The sequence below is a fragment of the Pinus tabuliformis genome, chromosome 4_2 (assembly GCF_031772625.1).
Source record: "Pinus tabuliformis cultivar Carrire ecotype Pingquan chromosome 4_2, CPIR1, whole genome shotgun sequence".
NCBI classification, from domain to species: Eukaryota; Viridiplantae; Streptophyta; class Pinopsida; order Pinales; family Pinaceae; genus Pinus; species Pinus tabuliformis.
This window is the reverse complement of record NC_142304.1, coordinates 457,303,461-457,319,086: the sequence shown is the minus strand read 5'-3', so window position 1 is coordinate 457,319,086 and position 15,626 is coordinate 457,303,461. Positions and strand designations below refer to the sequence as shown.

The following is a 15,626-nucleotide window of genomic DNA, read 5'->3' as shown; positions in this document are numbered from 1 at the left end:
GCTAGAAGTCCATCAAACCCCATTTCCTTGGACACTAATGTCCAGGAATGACCTCCAGACCTGCCCTGTTATATACTTTTCTATGATGAATATGACATTAGTAGTAATTTTTTTGGATTATAGCCCAGTTAGTTCCAATTTTGGTTGTTAGTGTTACGGTAGTATGTATCGTAGACTCTAGAGGCAAAGGGCCCATTTTTATTTCTGCTCATGGAAAACCACTGGTTAAAACTGATCTTTTCATAATTACAAAGCATTGAGCCTAGTTCTGCCAACCCTCACTCTCTGGCATCGTAACCTCTGTGTATATTAATAGAATAGACTAAGTTACAAAAAGACAGTTAATTTTGCAGGAAAGAGATTGAATATCTGTAATTGGATTGCACTATTTGCTTTAATTATCTTATCTGAATAATTTGCCTTCCTTCACTGTCATATGGAATTGAGATGTATTTACTTTACATACATGACAAAAATGAAATAAATGGTGAAAACCTCAAATATATCAAGGCCATTGTTCCAAGCATGCAAATATCTTGAACTGACAAAAAGCACTAGGAAGCAGATAGTTCCTGCGTACCTTGCATAGATAAAATAAAATTCTATAAAAATGCTCATTATAGAAATACAGTTTACGGCTGTCCCTTATTGCGGTTGTCCATTAAATCCATAATAAATAGAACATAACGTACAAGAACAAGGTGTAATAAGTTGGAACCATTTATTTGTAAATAAAATAGTTTCCATTGCTAATCTTCCATTCTAACTCATTGTGCTGAATTCTTCAGAAGCCAAACAAATTCATCATGTGACAAGTATGTAGTGTCTCTAATTGGAACCAAATTGTTCAATGGTTCTAGTCGCAAGCACTAGGATATCCACAAATGCACTGAAAGAAGCACGGAGAAATCTAGCTTCCACTGCTGCAAACTGACTGAAGTAACAAATGCAAGCAGCAATTAAATTCTTTGAAAGTTAAATTGGCAGAAAGTATAATGTTTCTTAACATAGCAGATGTAAATACAAATCCTTCAATAAAACGTATTTCAAGTCTTAAAGCTACTTCTTTAATTCTGCATGACATTAAATCTTAGGAACTGAGACCAGTCCAAGCACCTACACTTGATATACAGACTAGAGATGATAACATGCTGTAATCACATTAAATCACTATACCTACTAGAAATGCACATTACAAGTGTAGACCCATTCAGAATATCCTCAAGGTCACTAGCTGCAGACTTGGATGCAACCAGACTTCAATATCCGCAATACCATTTTAGGTGCAGATGCATTGCATAAAACTGATAAAGGGGAGATTTACTCACACCAAAAGTTGCCGACCATTCAAAACCATATTCCTCTTCACTTTGTCAGGTTGTAACTGCAGGGAGAAAAATATATGTTTAGGAATAAGAATCTTACTGACTTGCACTTAATAGTTCTTCTCCATCATGAGGAAAATATAAACATGAAATCATCGGACACTCCCAGCAAAGAAATCACAAAAAAAATAGCAGAGAGGCCTTAAGTCCATTTATTAAAGTTGCAAGAGCAACATCAAAATGTTGTGAAACACAGTTTCATGCTAACAAAGATTCATTACAATAAACTATAAAGTTGCATGCAGAATTTAGATACACAGTTTTATGATGTATCAAAAAGCATTCAACAAAAATACCTAGACAAGGACGTCCGTGGCAGTGTTGAAAATATCACGAAAAAATCGTGATGAGTGCCGATTTTATCTGCAGAAAAAAATACCAATTTTTAAGTCTCAGGAAAATAGGGTAAAATCGTAAAAATTGTGATAAAATCTAAAATATTGCCATCACTTTTTTTAATTTAATTTTGCCGATTTTTACAATTTTTTCATTTTTCAAACCTTTGCAAATTTTATCCTGATGCCGATTTTTTTAATATTGATCTGGGGTAGCCAGTGGGTCAACCCAAAGGCTGTTTATCAATGTTACAAAACGAGGCCTCCCCCAAGCTGGGGCATGCTCCCCATGTTTCCCACACTCCTAGAATGGGGGATGGCTATGGAAATGTTTCCCCACATCCCCTTTTTGGGGAAACGTAGGGGAAAATGTTTATCCAAACTGGTAAACATGTTTCCCCAAAACAGGTGCATGTGGGTTTCCCCCCTCGAAAGGGAATGGGGTGAGAGCATCCTATGAAAAATCCACAATTGTAATAAAATAGAAATTATTCTTCTAGCTAATGCAGTTTATTTGGTTCTGTTAATTAATTGATGGCAAATAACAAATAGCTCACTACTACAATCTTTACAATTAAAATAAATGTTATGAAAAATAAATTTAAAATAAATGCTGTGAAAAATAATTTCAAGCAACTAGTTTCAGATTGAAAAAATGAGATTGATTGAGAAACAACACAGCATGAGCCCCACACACACCTGGACAACCCTGGTAGGCTCCATCAAAAAGCCCCAGGCCTGATCATAGTTTGTAAGATATTCTTTTTGTGTTCTGGCAAAAATTTCTTTTAATGGATTCCAACTACTGTCACATGCACTCCTGATTTTATAAGCTATTTGTGTTGGAATGAACTCTGCTCCTTGGAATATGATTTTGTTCCTTGAGGTCCAAATACCCCAAACATATAACATGGTAAATCCCTGAAAGCTTTTTCGTACATGTCTCCAATCGAAGAACAAAATCAATACATCAAAGTCCTCTGCTCCCACTAGTTTTTTTCACTTATTTGAAGCACTTCAACCCATACTACTGTAGACAAATTACAAGAAACAAACAAGTGATCCACAGTTTCCACATTGCCCTTACACAGAGTGGATCTCCCTGGACCCTGCATGTTCCTTTTCTAACAGTTTCCCCATGTCAGAATTTTGTTGTCGAGCTAACCAGAGGAAAATTTTGGCATTTAAAGGGCAGTCTAACTTCCACACTACCTGCCACCACAAAACTCTTTCTCCATCTTGGTTTTCTTCCATCTTAGCTGAATATCCCGAATTTTATCGTATACTCTCTAGATCCATGACTTTTAGACCGCTTGAGAAATGTCTTCTTGATGTGAACGTTTTATGGCACTCGCTGCTAATATGTTTACAAAAAGTTTCCATTCCTCTGATTTTTCCCCTTGCATAGGCCAAGTCTTCTGCCAACTTCTAGCACTCGGCCCATATATTCCTTCCATCATTTACTACTGCATCCTCCAAAGAGAAAATCTCTTATGCATGAAAATATTTAACAAGGCTTCAGACATCCTGAAATACCTTTACACGCAATCCAGGGGTCTTCTCCTATTCTCTCCTTATTTTCCCTACCAAGTTTCCATGCTACCCATTTTCCTATGAGAGGGAAGACCCTTACCAAAGTTCCTTCTGAAGACTTCCTTTCATTCCTAATCCATTCTACAAAAGACAGCCTGCTCAGATATTTAGACTTCATAACCTTACCCCACAGCTCCTCATTATAGACAAGCCTCCAAAGAATTTTGCTAAGAGCCTGACTAAAGCAATGAATATTTTTTAACCTCCAACCTCAAGCTTCTTTTAGGTTTCCCACTTTAGTCCATTTTACTCTAGGAATTTCTTTCTTCTCCCTCTTTCCAGTCCAAGGGAAGCTGAAGCACTAATCTTGTTAAGGATAACTTTTGATATGTGAGCAATAGACATCCAACACATGGGAATGCTTCCCAGAATAGCCTCTACCACCCCTGGGAAGCCACCTATTACACCATAGGGAAACACTCACTTAAATTTTATTGTACATCCATACATAGTATTCACACCTGTGAATATTAAGCTTTACGATGAAGCCTAGGTATTTGATGCCTTCAGATAAGTTCAACGTATTCATTGGGAGAAGGGAGACCATTTAAGTTTTTACTTCTTCATCCACAGTATTAAACAACATTGATGACCTTCTCAAATTATTCTCCATGCCTGTGGCCTTGCAAAAAATATCCAGAATCTCTTTTATTTTTCTGATTTCAGAAACAGAACATTTGCCAAAGGTCACGATGTCATCAACAAAAAGTAAATATGATAAACATGCTTGGAAATTTGTACTCCTTTCAAGGTTCCAACTCTCCTAACTTCTCTGATCAACATACTTTGATCTTTGGCCACCAGTACAAAGAGAAAAGGAGCTAAAGAACATCTTTGTTTAAGTCCTTTGGCTACCAGTACAAAGAAAAAATGAGCTAAAGGACATCCTTGTTGAAGTCCTCTAGAAGCAATAAAGAAACCCAAGGGAGAGCCATTTGTTAGTACTGCAAAGGAAGCTAAGGCCTGTAATCCATTCCACAATCTGCAAATTCATGCCCAGCTGGATCAATAACTGTCTAAGATATAACCAATTTACCTTGTCATGTGCTTTTGCAATGTCTAACTTCATCACTGCAGCAGGAAGATTCTAGATTTAATTGAATGCATTCCTTGCTGGGCTCTTCCAACAGCATCATGAACTTGTCTATTAAAAAGAAATCTAAAATGCTCTTCAGCTATAACTCCAAATAAAAATTCCTTTCAGCCTGTTGGCAATAATTTTAAAAATGAATTTGCATACCAGGCTACACATAAAGATAGGCTTCAAATCATCAAAGGATAATGCATCTTACTTCTTAGGAAGGAATGCTATAAAAGTAGAGTTGAGCACACCCAATGCTTTCCCCAAAACCCTGGATTCCTCCACCATCCCAAGCAGATCATCCACCATCAAACCATAGAAATGTAAATATTCAACAACATAATTCAGCAAGGATTCCCAAGAGACTGGACAACTAGCCTAGCAATACTCCTTTTTAAAAGTGGAGACATTAACAATCCTTCCAATTATAGAACCATTATGATCAATCCTTTGTTTGCAAAACTTTTTAGCAGCATGGTAGAAAATAAAATTAGTAAGTGGGCAAAAGTAAAAGAAAAGAGGGCAAAAGGACAAGCGGGTTTTAGGCCGAAGCATTCTACAGTGGATCATGGTATCACATTGAGACACATTATTGAAAAGGTTTGGGGGGACAAGGAAGAAGTATTTTGCTGCTTTGTTGACTTCAAAAAGGCATTTGACACAGTCCCTAGAGATAAGTTGTGGCATAGAATGGAAAAACTTGAAATTCCTTTGCATTATAGAGTCGTTGTCCATAGACTCTATGAAGAGGTGAAAGTCAAAATTAGAACCTCAGTGAGTATTTCATAAAGCTTTAGAAGTGACATTGGAGTCAAGCAAGGTTGCCCTCTATCCCCTACTATTTTTGGTTTATATATTGATAAACTAGAAGAGTGGCTAAATGTGCAAGGTGGAGATGGTGTTAGGTTGAGGGAGTCTGTGATAAAGATTCTTTTATATGCTGATGATCTTGTATTGATTGCTAAATTGGCCCATGGATTGTAGATGCTTATATGCCCTTGAGCATTATTGTAGAGCAATGAGGATGCAAGTCAATACTAGCAAGACCAAAATAATGATCTTCTCTAATAAAAGGAAGAAGAGCCAGCATATGTTCTTCTTTGAAGGCAGCGTTCTTCAAGAAGTAAATGAGCACAAGAACCTCAGTGTTGATTTCAACAACAAACTTAATTGGGAGGACTGCAGAAACAAGAGAAATTTAGGAGGGTGGAAAGCATTATATGCTCTTCAAAATAGATGTAGAGAGGCAGAGTTATGGGATTGGAAAACAAGTAAAGTGTTTCTTGGACTCCTAGTATGTCTAGTGATACTATATGGGTATGAATTGTGGGCTAACAACACCCCCATCTCAAAATGGAAACAAATTGAGAAAATCCAAAAACGATTGATCATGAGTAAGTGAGGCAAAGTTATGGGATTGGAAAATGAGTAAAGGGTTTTTTGGACTCCTAGTATGTCCAGTGATGCTATATGGGTATGAATTGTGGGCTAACAGCAATCCCGTCTCAAAATGGAAACAAATTGAGAAAATCCAAAAACGCTTGATCATGAGTAAGTTCAAAATAAAAAGTTTGGTACCTTATGAGATAATGTTGAGTGAAACAGGAGCAACTCCCATCGAAGCAATTGCTATGGTGCGGCTCATAAGATATCTAAAAAAAATGAACAAATGGGAGTAGGTATATGGCCTAATGTTATATTCGATGAAGACATGAGTGAAAGAGAGAAAACATGGATGAGACAAAACTACACATGCATGCAAAAATGGAATATCTTCCTCAATGTTTGTCCCACAAATAGCAAGGAGCTAAATAATTTTCTTATGGAGAAGTTTCGTAAACGGATATGGGGAAAAGAGTTGGGTAGAAAGAAGAAGTACTACGTTGAGGATTTCAACCCTACGTGTGATCTCCAACAAAAAGAGTACATCATGTCTAGCATTCCATGGAGGGCAAAGGTTCTTATTGTTGAATTAAGAACCAACTCACATACTCTTTGGTGTGAAACAAGATAGTGGAAAAGGCCTAAAGAAGCTTGGGAAGAATGGATGTGTACATTTTGCATGTTTGGGGCAGCAGAATTGGAAAAACATTTCAATTTGGAATGTGATGCATTCAAAGACATCAGAGAAAGTTATAGGAATATGTTAGCATCAATTTCTTGGCATTGTATTTTCAACGAGGGGATTGTTAGAATGTTGGGCCAGCTCATCATCAATTTGAATAAGAAAAGGATTGAATTGTAAAAGGCGAAAGAACAGGGAACTGGTGGTCCCATAGACTATTTCTAGTCTCGTGGACATTAAAATATCATTTCATTTCATTTTACATATGTACATGACAACATCCAAAAAATTAAACCAGCACAGATCCATCTTAAAACTAGATCTAAACACCTAGAGGGATCAAATTTCTTAAGGTGTAATTTTTTTAATCATTTAATATAAAGAAATTAACACATGACATTGGCATAATATTTTCCTCTACTTTTGATTCTAAAAGTGGCTCTAGCATACTTGCATCTATCTACAAAGGTAAATCAAAACTAGAAGATCATATATTTCTTGTTAACTATCCCTTCTACTTGAGCCAAATTATAAAGTACTGATGAAACAGTAGTTTACATCAAATGAAATAAGGAAAATAAACTTGGCAATGAAATGTCTCATGGAATTCATTGTCAAGAAAAATACTGATAGGCAATACTAAAGAAAACAATTATTAAGGAAAATCGAGAAGTGTTGAACTTCGTAAACTTCAAATTTTATTTATCTAATTGTTCAAACATATGGTAGAATCCAATCATATCTAAATCTTGAAGACATGCAACAAGAACATAAGAATAAAAGGACTTCAAGAATTGCACAACAATAAGAGATTTGTAACTAACAAACTGATCTGAAATACATTGCAATGTAAGTTACACTTCTAAGAAATTGTTGGAGCTATGTTTGGCAAAATGTATGCAACCGGAATTGTAAACTTAGCTTATAAACCTAATAGACTTCTTTTATGGAAATTTGAAAACATAATAAGTTATAACGGTGAAAAAGACCATAACACTTTATATATATCAACCTACACTAATTGCAAATATATTTAACAATTTTTCCCTGTACATTGATTTCAGTAATCGACTTTGCAAAAGTTCCCATTCCAGACTTCACCCTTAAATTTATCAACCTACATAAATTGCAAAACATTTAACAATTTCACCTTTTACAATGATTTCAGTGAATTGACTCGGCAAAAGTTCCAAAACAGATCTAGGAAAAAGGTGAAGTCTGGAATTCCCATGAATAAAAATCCCTTGTTTTAAGTTTTAACTAGTGGGAGATATTTTTCTTTAGATGAAAAACATTTCAGAGTGACGACAATAATTTCCATTGTCCAATAACCTGATTATACATCATCACAAACAAAATCAAATTACGGGGCATAAATGGTGCCTGTAGTCATGACTTACCTCTTTGTCAACGGAAAGTGCTGTATAAACCCTGGACGCATTCTCGTCTGAAGCATATTCCACTTGCAAATTGCTGCATGTCAAAAAGGCAATATTTCATCATATTCAATCACATCGATAGTTTGCCATAGATATGACTAAGGCTGCATTCCTAGCCCTAAAACCTAAAATGACATTGCACTTGCAAATGGCCATTTAAGGTAATTCATTGAATCAAACTGCCAACAACATAGTGATCTTTCCTTGAGGACTTATATTGTTTTTACCAAAGGCTTATTCCAAACATAGACTAGAGATATCCAAGATAATATTATCAAAATCTTGAAGATAAAAGCAACAAAAAAGGTAAATATAATCTTGTCGAATGGTGTTAACTTTTCAGCCTATTGCTCGAGAAAAATAAAGCAGGGGTAGATAGAAACATTCTCATAAAATAGAAGTGATATGGTAAATCAGGATAAATACAAATCAAAGCAGCCTAAGTATGATGATCCTTTTCATTAAAAAAACTAGAAAGCAAATCAAAGGCTCATATTTATGCTTTTAAAATTGGATAAGTAAAAGACCAAATGTATTAGCAGTAAGCTTTATTGCCTAGTGTGACAGTTTATCTAATGAAAAAACACGTCTGGTGCTAACTGTAATGTCAGACCACAGAAGTCAATTGAATGGGATAATTAAATGTTTTGCGTAAAATGTTTCCTTTAACTATTAAGATGATCAACATATGTATCATTGTGTATTGTGTATACAGGGCATTTTATATAATTAAAAAAAGTTGAGCTGCAAAGACAACCTTAACCACTGACAGTCTAAAAACAATAATTACAGACAACTGGCCCATGCACTCACAGTAGTTCAGAAAACAACAGACACAAGTTCTGCTGTCGAGGGAATCTGGCCTAGTGCGGGTAGAGAGAGAGAACAATTTTCATTATCATGAAAAGAACACTATACAGTTAAGCATTCTGACGGATAGAATTTGATGTGGCGTGTTTTGAGTGGATTTTCTCCAGTAACATCATGGCTGCCTTGAAAGTATAGAGAACCATTCAAAGTTCAAACTGAAAATGAAAAGTATTGTCATCGACATTTTGGACTAGACATGTTAAATCGATGGACTAGGAGAAATGAGAAAAATCACTAACAGACTGGTGACTGTTATTGAAAATGCAGTTTGACGTTCACAGAGTATTAAGCCATCCACCAGGGCTTCATTCTTGCCATTGTTTGCTTGATGGCATGAGTCTCGAAGTGATGAGGCCAGATGCATTTACTTGGTGACTCGAGTGGAATAGCTATGGCACCTAATCCCAATGAAGTTCGCACTTGGGGTAAAGCACTAGACTTCACAGTATGTTTCTCTAAACACTTCCGAATAATAATTATAAAACAAAGAAAAAAATGTTTGATCGTGACAAAGTGCAAAATAGTCCTGAAAGTTTCAGAATTGTGAAAAAAAATCAGACTTTTATTTGCCTTTAGACATGTGTGAACATATGGTATAGCTGAAGGATAGAGGACCTATTTCAAAGACTTTGTATGGATTTTTTGTAGACAGTTTTTGTTTAGGCTGAATTTTAGCAGAGTAAAAGTTCTTGTGGACTGTAGATGAAAGGATGTACTAGAATGCCTCTCTCTGAATTGTAAGTGCAATAGCACAGTGGAACTCTAATTTATCCATGACTTGCTAATAGCCTTCAAGCGTTTGGGCAGTGGCATAGGTGGCCGCTATATAATTACTGGTAACGTTTAAAAGAAGGAATGGCAAAAATCATTGAGTTGGGAAATAAGATTACCAAGTAAAATTCCAATCTGCATTAGAAAGAGATTGCCCCATCTCCGCGAATGAAACCGAAATCGCAGGTATCGTCGACATTTCTCTCTGCCCTCACAACTTGAATAACTCCTCCGGTGATCGAGAACATGAAAAAAAAAAAAAAAAAAACCAGATATGTAGATACATAGGGCCTCGGGAACACCAATTTGAATAACTCCTCCGCTGATCAAGAACATGAAAAAGAAACCCACTTGGGTCTCAATGAAATACAAATCTCTAGGTAAAAGGGCAGGGTAAAGGAAAGTGTTTATAATATAAATTATATAAACATTAAATAATGTTATTTGTTTTATATAATTATATGTTAATTATCTTTATAACAAACATGCAATACCTGACATAATAATCCAACCATGGCCTCTTAAATTTCTTAGGAAAGAAATGGGGTGATGATATTATTGAATTTAAGAATGATTTTATTCCTTAAGGTATATTAAATTAACATCGGGTGATTATATTTGTTTATTAATTATTATTGGTCTGATAAATTTGTTTTATAATTAATTTATTTTAATTAATAAAAAAATATAATTATTAAAATATAATTAAATTTTTATGTTTTTTTAATTAAAACCAGATATATAGATAGATAGGGCCCTCGGGAACACTTTGATTTTATAGATAAGACTTGGGAACTTTGTTCTTTGAGGCCCTACTCCACAAATAGGACCTGGGAACCTTGTTCTTTGAGGCCCTACTATGCCAAAAATGCAACAGAAGCAATCGTTCTTGGAGAAAACGAGCTAGAAACGGGACGGTATGGGAAACATCATTTTCTATGGTCGTTCTAGTCACCATGGGTCAATGCTGGACATAGTGAATTATTTGGAATACATAATCTATAATTCTGTGTATAGAGTGTCTAAATAAGGCAGTTTATACAATTAAGCTTTTTATTCCATTCTTCAACTGATCATCCAACACGATGTGTTGTTTTACCCTGTATTTTGTTTCAAATGACTTAGTGGGCAACAACATCTTATTGTGAGAAAAATCAAATATTTTCAGATGGCTTATTATTTGGACATTGAAAAACATGGAGAATGCTATTGCCAAAACAAACAAATATTATAATATTATCCTATAGTTTATTATTTGGATCATGTTAAAAGTGGTTAACTTTATTTTGAAATGATGTATTTTTAAATTTTATTTAGTATTTTATAAGTGGTAGATTATGTATTCTAATTAGGTTTTAGATTTTATTTACAAAAAGTTGGTTCTAATTTATAGTTTTATATAAAATTGAGTGTAATCACACTTTAGGTTGAACTTTACTTTATTTGAAGAGTTAAAATTTATTTTTTTCTTATTTTTATTGTTTTTTCTCTCTCCTCGTTTCTTGAATGTGAAATTTCAAAACTCTGTTTCTCATCTTGTTTCCTATTTTTCGTTTCTGGTAATATAGGTGCAATAGCACAATGGAACTGTAATTTCTTTAATTCTCAAATAGAAATGGCTTCGAAAAAAAACAAAGTGCAAAAAGCGAAAGTAGGCAGAAAAACATGGTTTCACTATCCATGACTTGGTAATATGGTTAGAATTGTAAGGTGCAATATCACAGTAGAACTATAATTTTCTTAATTCTCGAATAGAAATGGCTTAAAAAAAACAAAGGGAAAAAAGGGAAAGTAGGCAGAAAAACATGGCTTCACTATCCATGAGTTGCTAATATGCTTCAAAGACCTCTGTAAAAAACCTTTTACTCAACAATCCACCTCAGCATTGGAAAGATTATGAAGAAAATTTTTGATAGTGTAATAATACCCTTCAAGCGTTTGGGCAGTGGCATAGGTGGCCACTGCTCATTATATGATTACTGGTAATATTTAAAAGAAGGAATGGCGAAAATCATTGAGTTCGGACATGGGATTACCAAGTAAAGTTCCAGTCTGCATAAGAAAGAGACTGCCCCATCTTCGCGAATGAAATGGAAATCGCAGCTAGCATCGACATTTCTCTCTTTTCCCTCACAACTTGAATAACTCCTTTGGGTATAAAGGTTCATTCCGACGAACTTATTTCAAACCAAAAACCAAAATGAGTTTGTTTGGGGTTTTATTTTAATTTGTGTTTGTGCCAATAAGTATGGTTATGAGAATTTTTCAATGCGTTTTTAAAGTATAATTTTGGGATGAATGAAGAAAATAGATGTAAATTAAATATTTCTAAATAGTTTGTTTTACGTTTTTTATTTATAGTTGATTTTATTAGGATTAGGTTTAGTAATGGATTTATAGTTGGTTTTATTAGGACTAGGATTAGTAGTGGATAAATAATTCACTTTCTATTGATTAATTGTTTGACTCTATTTATTATGTTGTTTCATATACTAATTTTTAGTTTTCTGGAAGTTAAAATATTTTTTTCTTTTTATAAGAAAATTATATTATTAATTTATTTGAATTATTGAATTTTATTTATCTATTATATTATTGGTGGATATCTTTAAAATGTCCTTATGCAAGTGCAAGTAAGATTTTGAGCTTTTGCTAAGTTTTATGTCAAGAATCTGCGAGAGTGAAACAAGACAAGAAAACTAGCAGAAAAGGCTTGAAGCCATCTATTCTATTATATTGATTTCAACATTTAACTTTATAATACATCAATTACCATTCAGGATATTTTAGGTCTAGATCTAGATCACACTCACAACTTATTAGTGGATCATCACGACATCTCATCAAGATAAGATTTACAAGTCATGACAGTTGTATTCTCAGATTTTGTGATTATTTAGGAACTCACAGTCTAACATCTCCTGCCCCCAAAAAAAATCACAAGTTCAAATAATTGTACCAATAACATGTGTTATCTTCAATCTCGAAAACTATTGAACTAAGTTTCAATGAAGATATCCCTGAAAACTACCAATATTTGAATATCGAAGAAGTGAATAATTGTTATGTCCAAATATTTTAGTTGAATAGTTGAAATGATTTAATATTGAGACCAGTTACTATGCATGAATTCCCAATTGAAGACTAAATGCTAATAAGACCTCGAAACTTATATTTGATGTCCACCCCTGTCAGGTGCAAGGTGAGAAGTTTTTCAATAGTTCATTCTTGAAAGGATCCAAGCAAGGGCTTTGGATTCTTTAAGTGGTGGCTTTCTTGGTTGACCACTAATCATCTTCCATAGAAACTAGTGGTTTATGGTTTACCATTAACCAATCTACTTTGAATAATGTGGTGTCTTGTGGATGACCACTAGCCAATCTTCTTTGGATAAGGTGGTGGTTTTTGGATGACCACTACCCAATCTATTTTCAATAATGCGGTGGTTTTTAGATTACCATTAACCTATATGCTTGATTTGAATAATGTGGTGGTTTTCGATTTACCACTAACAAATCGGTTTAAATAATTTACTCTCCCCACTCAAAGGTGTAGGAGAGTTATGCATGTGCTACCCCCATTAAGGTGTGGGAGAGTACCATTTTTTTGAGAATAACTTGAAAGAAATTTGTTAATTTCTTCAGACAACTTTGTCTTTACCTCTATCTTGACCAAACTGTATGACTTATTCAACTTCTTTACTTCTTGATTCCATCTTCAATGATTTATCCATCCATATCGAATTAATTTCTTAGATTAGTTTGCTTTCGACATCTTTCTGATGGGTGATTTTTCTTCCCACAATGAAGACAAGGTTGGAGATCAAAACATTCATGTGTTCGTTTCTCTAACATTTTTGGCACTTTTATCAATCTTTTTAACTTCATCAAGAAATCCTGAACTCACAAAAAAAATTGGTCTAGAGTACTTTGAAATATAAAAGTGATCATTGAGTATAGGTGGCCACTGTTCATTATATGATTACTGGTAATGTTTAAAAGAAGGAATGATGAAAATCATTGAGTTGGGACATGGGATTACCAAGTAAAGTTCCAGCCTACATAAGAAAGAGATTGCCCCATCTCCGTGAATAAAATGGAAATCACATGTAGCATTGACATTTCTCTCTTTTCCCTCACAACTTGAATAACTCCTCTGGGTATAAAGGTTCCTTTGAACTAACTTATTTCGAACCAAAAAGAAAAATGAGTTTGTTTGGGGTTTTATTTTATTTGCATCTATGAATTTACTCTCCCCACCCAAAGGTGTAGTAGAGTTATGCATGTGCTCACCCCATTAAGGCGTGGGAGAGTACCATCATTTTTTTTTTGAATAACTTGTTGAAATCTCTTTGTCAATTTCTTCAGACATCTTTGTCTTTATCTCTATCTTGACCAAAATGTAGGAATTATGCAACTTCTTTACTTCTTGATTCCATCTCCAATGATTTATCTATCCATATTGAATTAATTTATTAGATTATTTTGCTTTCGTTATCTTTCTAATGGGTGATTTTTCTTCCCACAATGAAGACAAGGATGGAGATCAAAACATTGATGTCTCTATTTCTCTAACAATGTTGGCACTTTTATCAATCTTTTTAACTTCATCAAGAAATCCTGAACTCAAAAACGAAATTGATTTGGAGTACTTTGAAATATAAAAGTTATCATTGATCATAGGTGGTCACTGCTTATTATATTATTACTGGTAACGATTAAAAGAAGGAATGGCGAAAATCATTGAGTTGGGACATGGGATTACCAAGTAAAGTTCCAATCTGCATAAGAAAGAGACTACCCCATCTCCATGATAGAAACAGAAATCGCAGGTAGCGTCGACATTTCTCTCCTTTCCCTCACAACTTGAATAACTCCTTGGGGTATAATGGTTCATTTTGACGAATTTTCTTTGAACCAAAAGAAAAATGAGTTTGTTTGGAGTTTTATTTTAATTTGCATCACTGCTAAGTATGGTTATGAGATTTTTTCAATGCGTTTTTAAAGTATCTTTTTGGGATGAATGAAGAAAATTAGTGTAAATTAAATATTTTTAAATAGTTTTTTTTACGTTTTTGATTTACAGTTGATTTTATTAGGATTAGGATTAGTAATGGATTTATAGTTGGTTTAATTAGGATTAGGATTAGTAATGGATTAATAATTCACTTTCTATTAATTAATTGTTTGACTCTATTTATTATATTGTTGTATATACTAATTTTTAGTCTTGTGGAAGTTAAAATACCTTTTTTTTCTTTTTATAAGAAAATCATATTATTAATTTACTTGAATTATTGAATTTTATTTATCTATTATATTATTGGTGGATATATTTAAAATGTTCTTATGCAAGTGCAAGTAAGGTTTTGAGCTTTTGCTAAGTTTTATGTTAAGAATCTACAAGAGTGAGACAAGACAAGAAAATTAGCGGAAAAGGCTTGAAGCCATCTATTCTATTATATTGATTTCAAAATTTAATTTTATAATACATCAATTACCATTCAAGATCTTTTAGGTCTAGATCTAGATCACACTCACAACTTATTAGTGTATCATCACGACATCTCATCAAGATAATATTTACAAGTCATGACAGTTTTATTCTCAGATTTTGTGATTATTTAGGAACTCATAGTCTAACATCTCCCGCCCCCCTAAAAAAAAATCACAAGTTCAAATAATTGTACTAGTAACATATGTTATCTTCACTATCTAAAACTGTTGAACTAAGTTTCAAAGAATATATGCATGAAAATTGCCAATATTTGAATATAGCGGAAGTGAACAATTGTTATGTCCAAATATTTCAATTGAATAATTGAAATGATTTTATATTAAGGAGACCAATTACTATGCATGAATTCCCAATTGATGACTAAATGCTAATAAGACCTTGAAACTTATATGTGATGTCCACCCAGGTGAAATATGAGAAGTTTTTCAATAGTTCATTCTTGAAAGGATCCAAGCTAGGGCTCTAGATTCTTTAAGTGGTGGTTTTTTTGGTTGACCATTAATCGTATTCCATAGAAACTAGTGGTTTACTATTTACCATTAACCAATCTACTTTGAATAATGTGGTGGC

General features: G+C 33.9%; 1 protein-coding gene across 1 annotated transcript; it reads right to left on the bottom strand.

Moving 5' to 3' along the window:
• Positions 1-808: 808 nt before the first annotated feature.
• Positions 809-9,738, bottom strand: LOC149169935 (uncharacterized). Its single transcript, XM_089427195.1, has 4 exons — positions 9,659-9,738; positions 7,860-7,932; positions 1,329-1,384; positions 809-934 (listed from the first exon to the last, which is right to left on the bottom strand). The coding sequence occupies exons 1-4, from the start codon at positions 9,736-9,738 to the stop codon at positions 829-831; spliced, it is 315 nt and encodes a 104-aa protein (XP_089283321.1). The 3' UTR covers positions 809-828.
• Positions 9,739-15,626: the final 5,888 nt, after the last annotated feature.

What these genes read in the sequence shown, in the direction of transcription:
- LOC149169935 (XM_089427195.1), bottom strand. Translation starts at nt 9,738, where the DNA reads ATGTCGACGATACCTGCGATTTCGGTTTCATTCGCGGAGATGGGGCAA. An exon ending in GCAGATTGGAATTTTACTTG is followed by an intron (nt 7,933 to 9,658) that starts GTAATCTTATTT and finishes TTTGACATGCAG; the next exon opens with CAATTTGCAAGTGGAATATG. An exon ending in AATGGTCGGCAACTTTTGGT is followed by an intron (nt 935 to 1,328) that starts GTGAGTAAATCT and finishes TTGTTACTTCAG; the next exon opens with TCAGTTTGCAGCAGTGGAAG.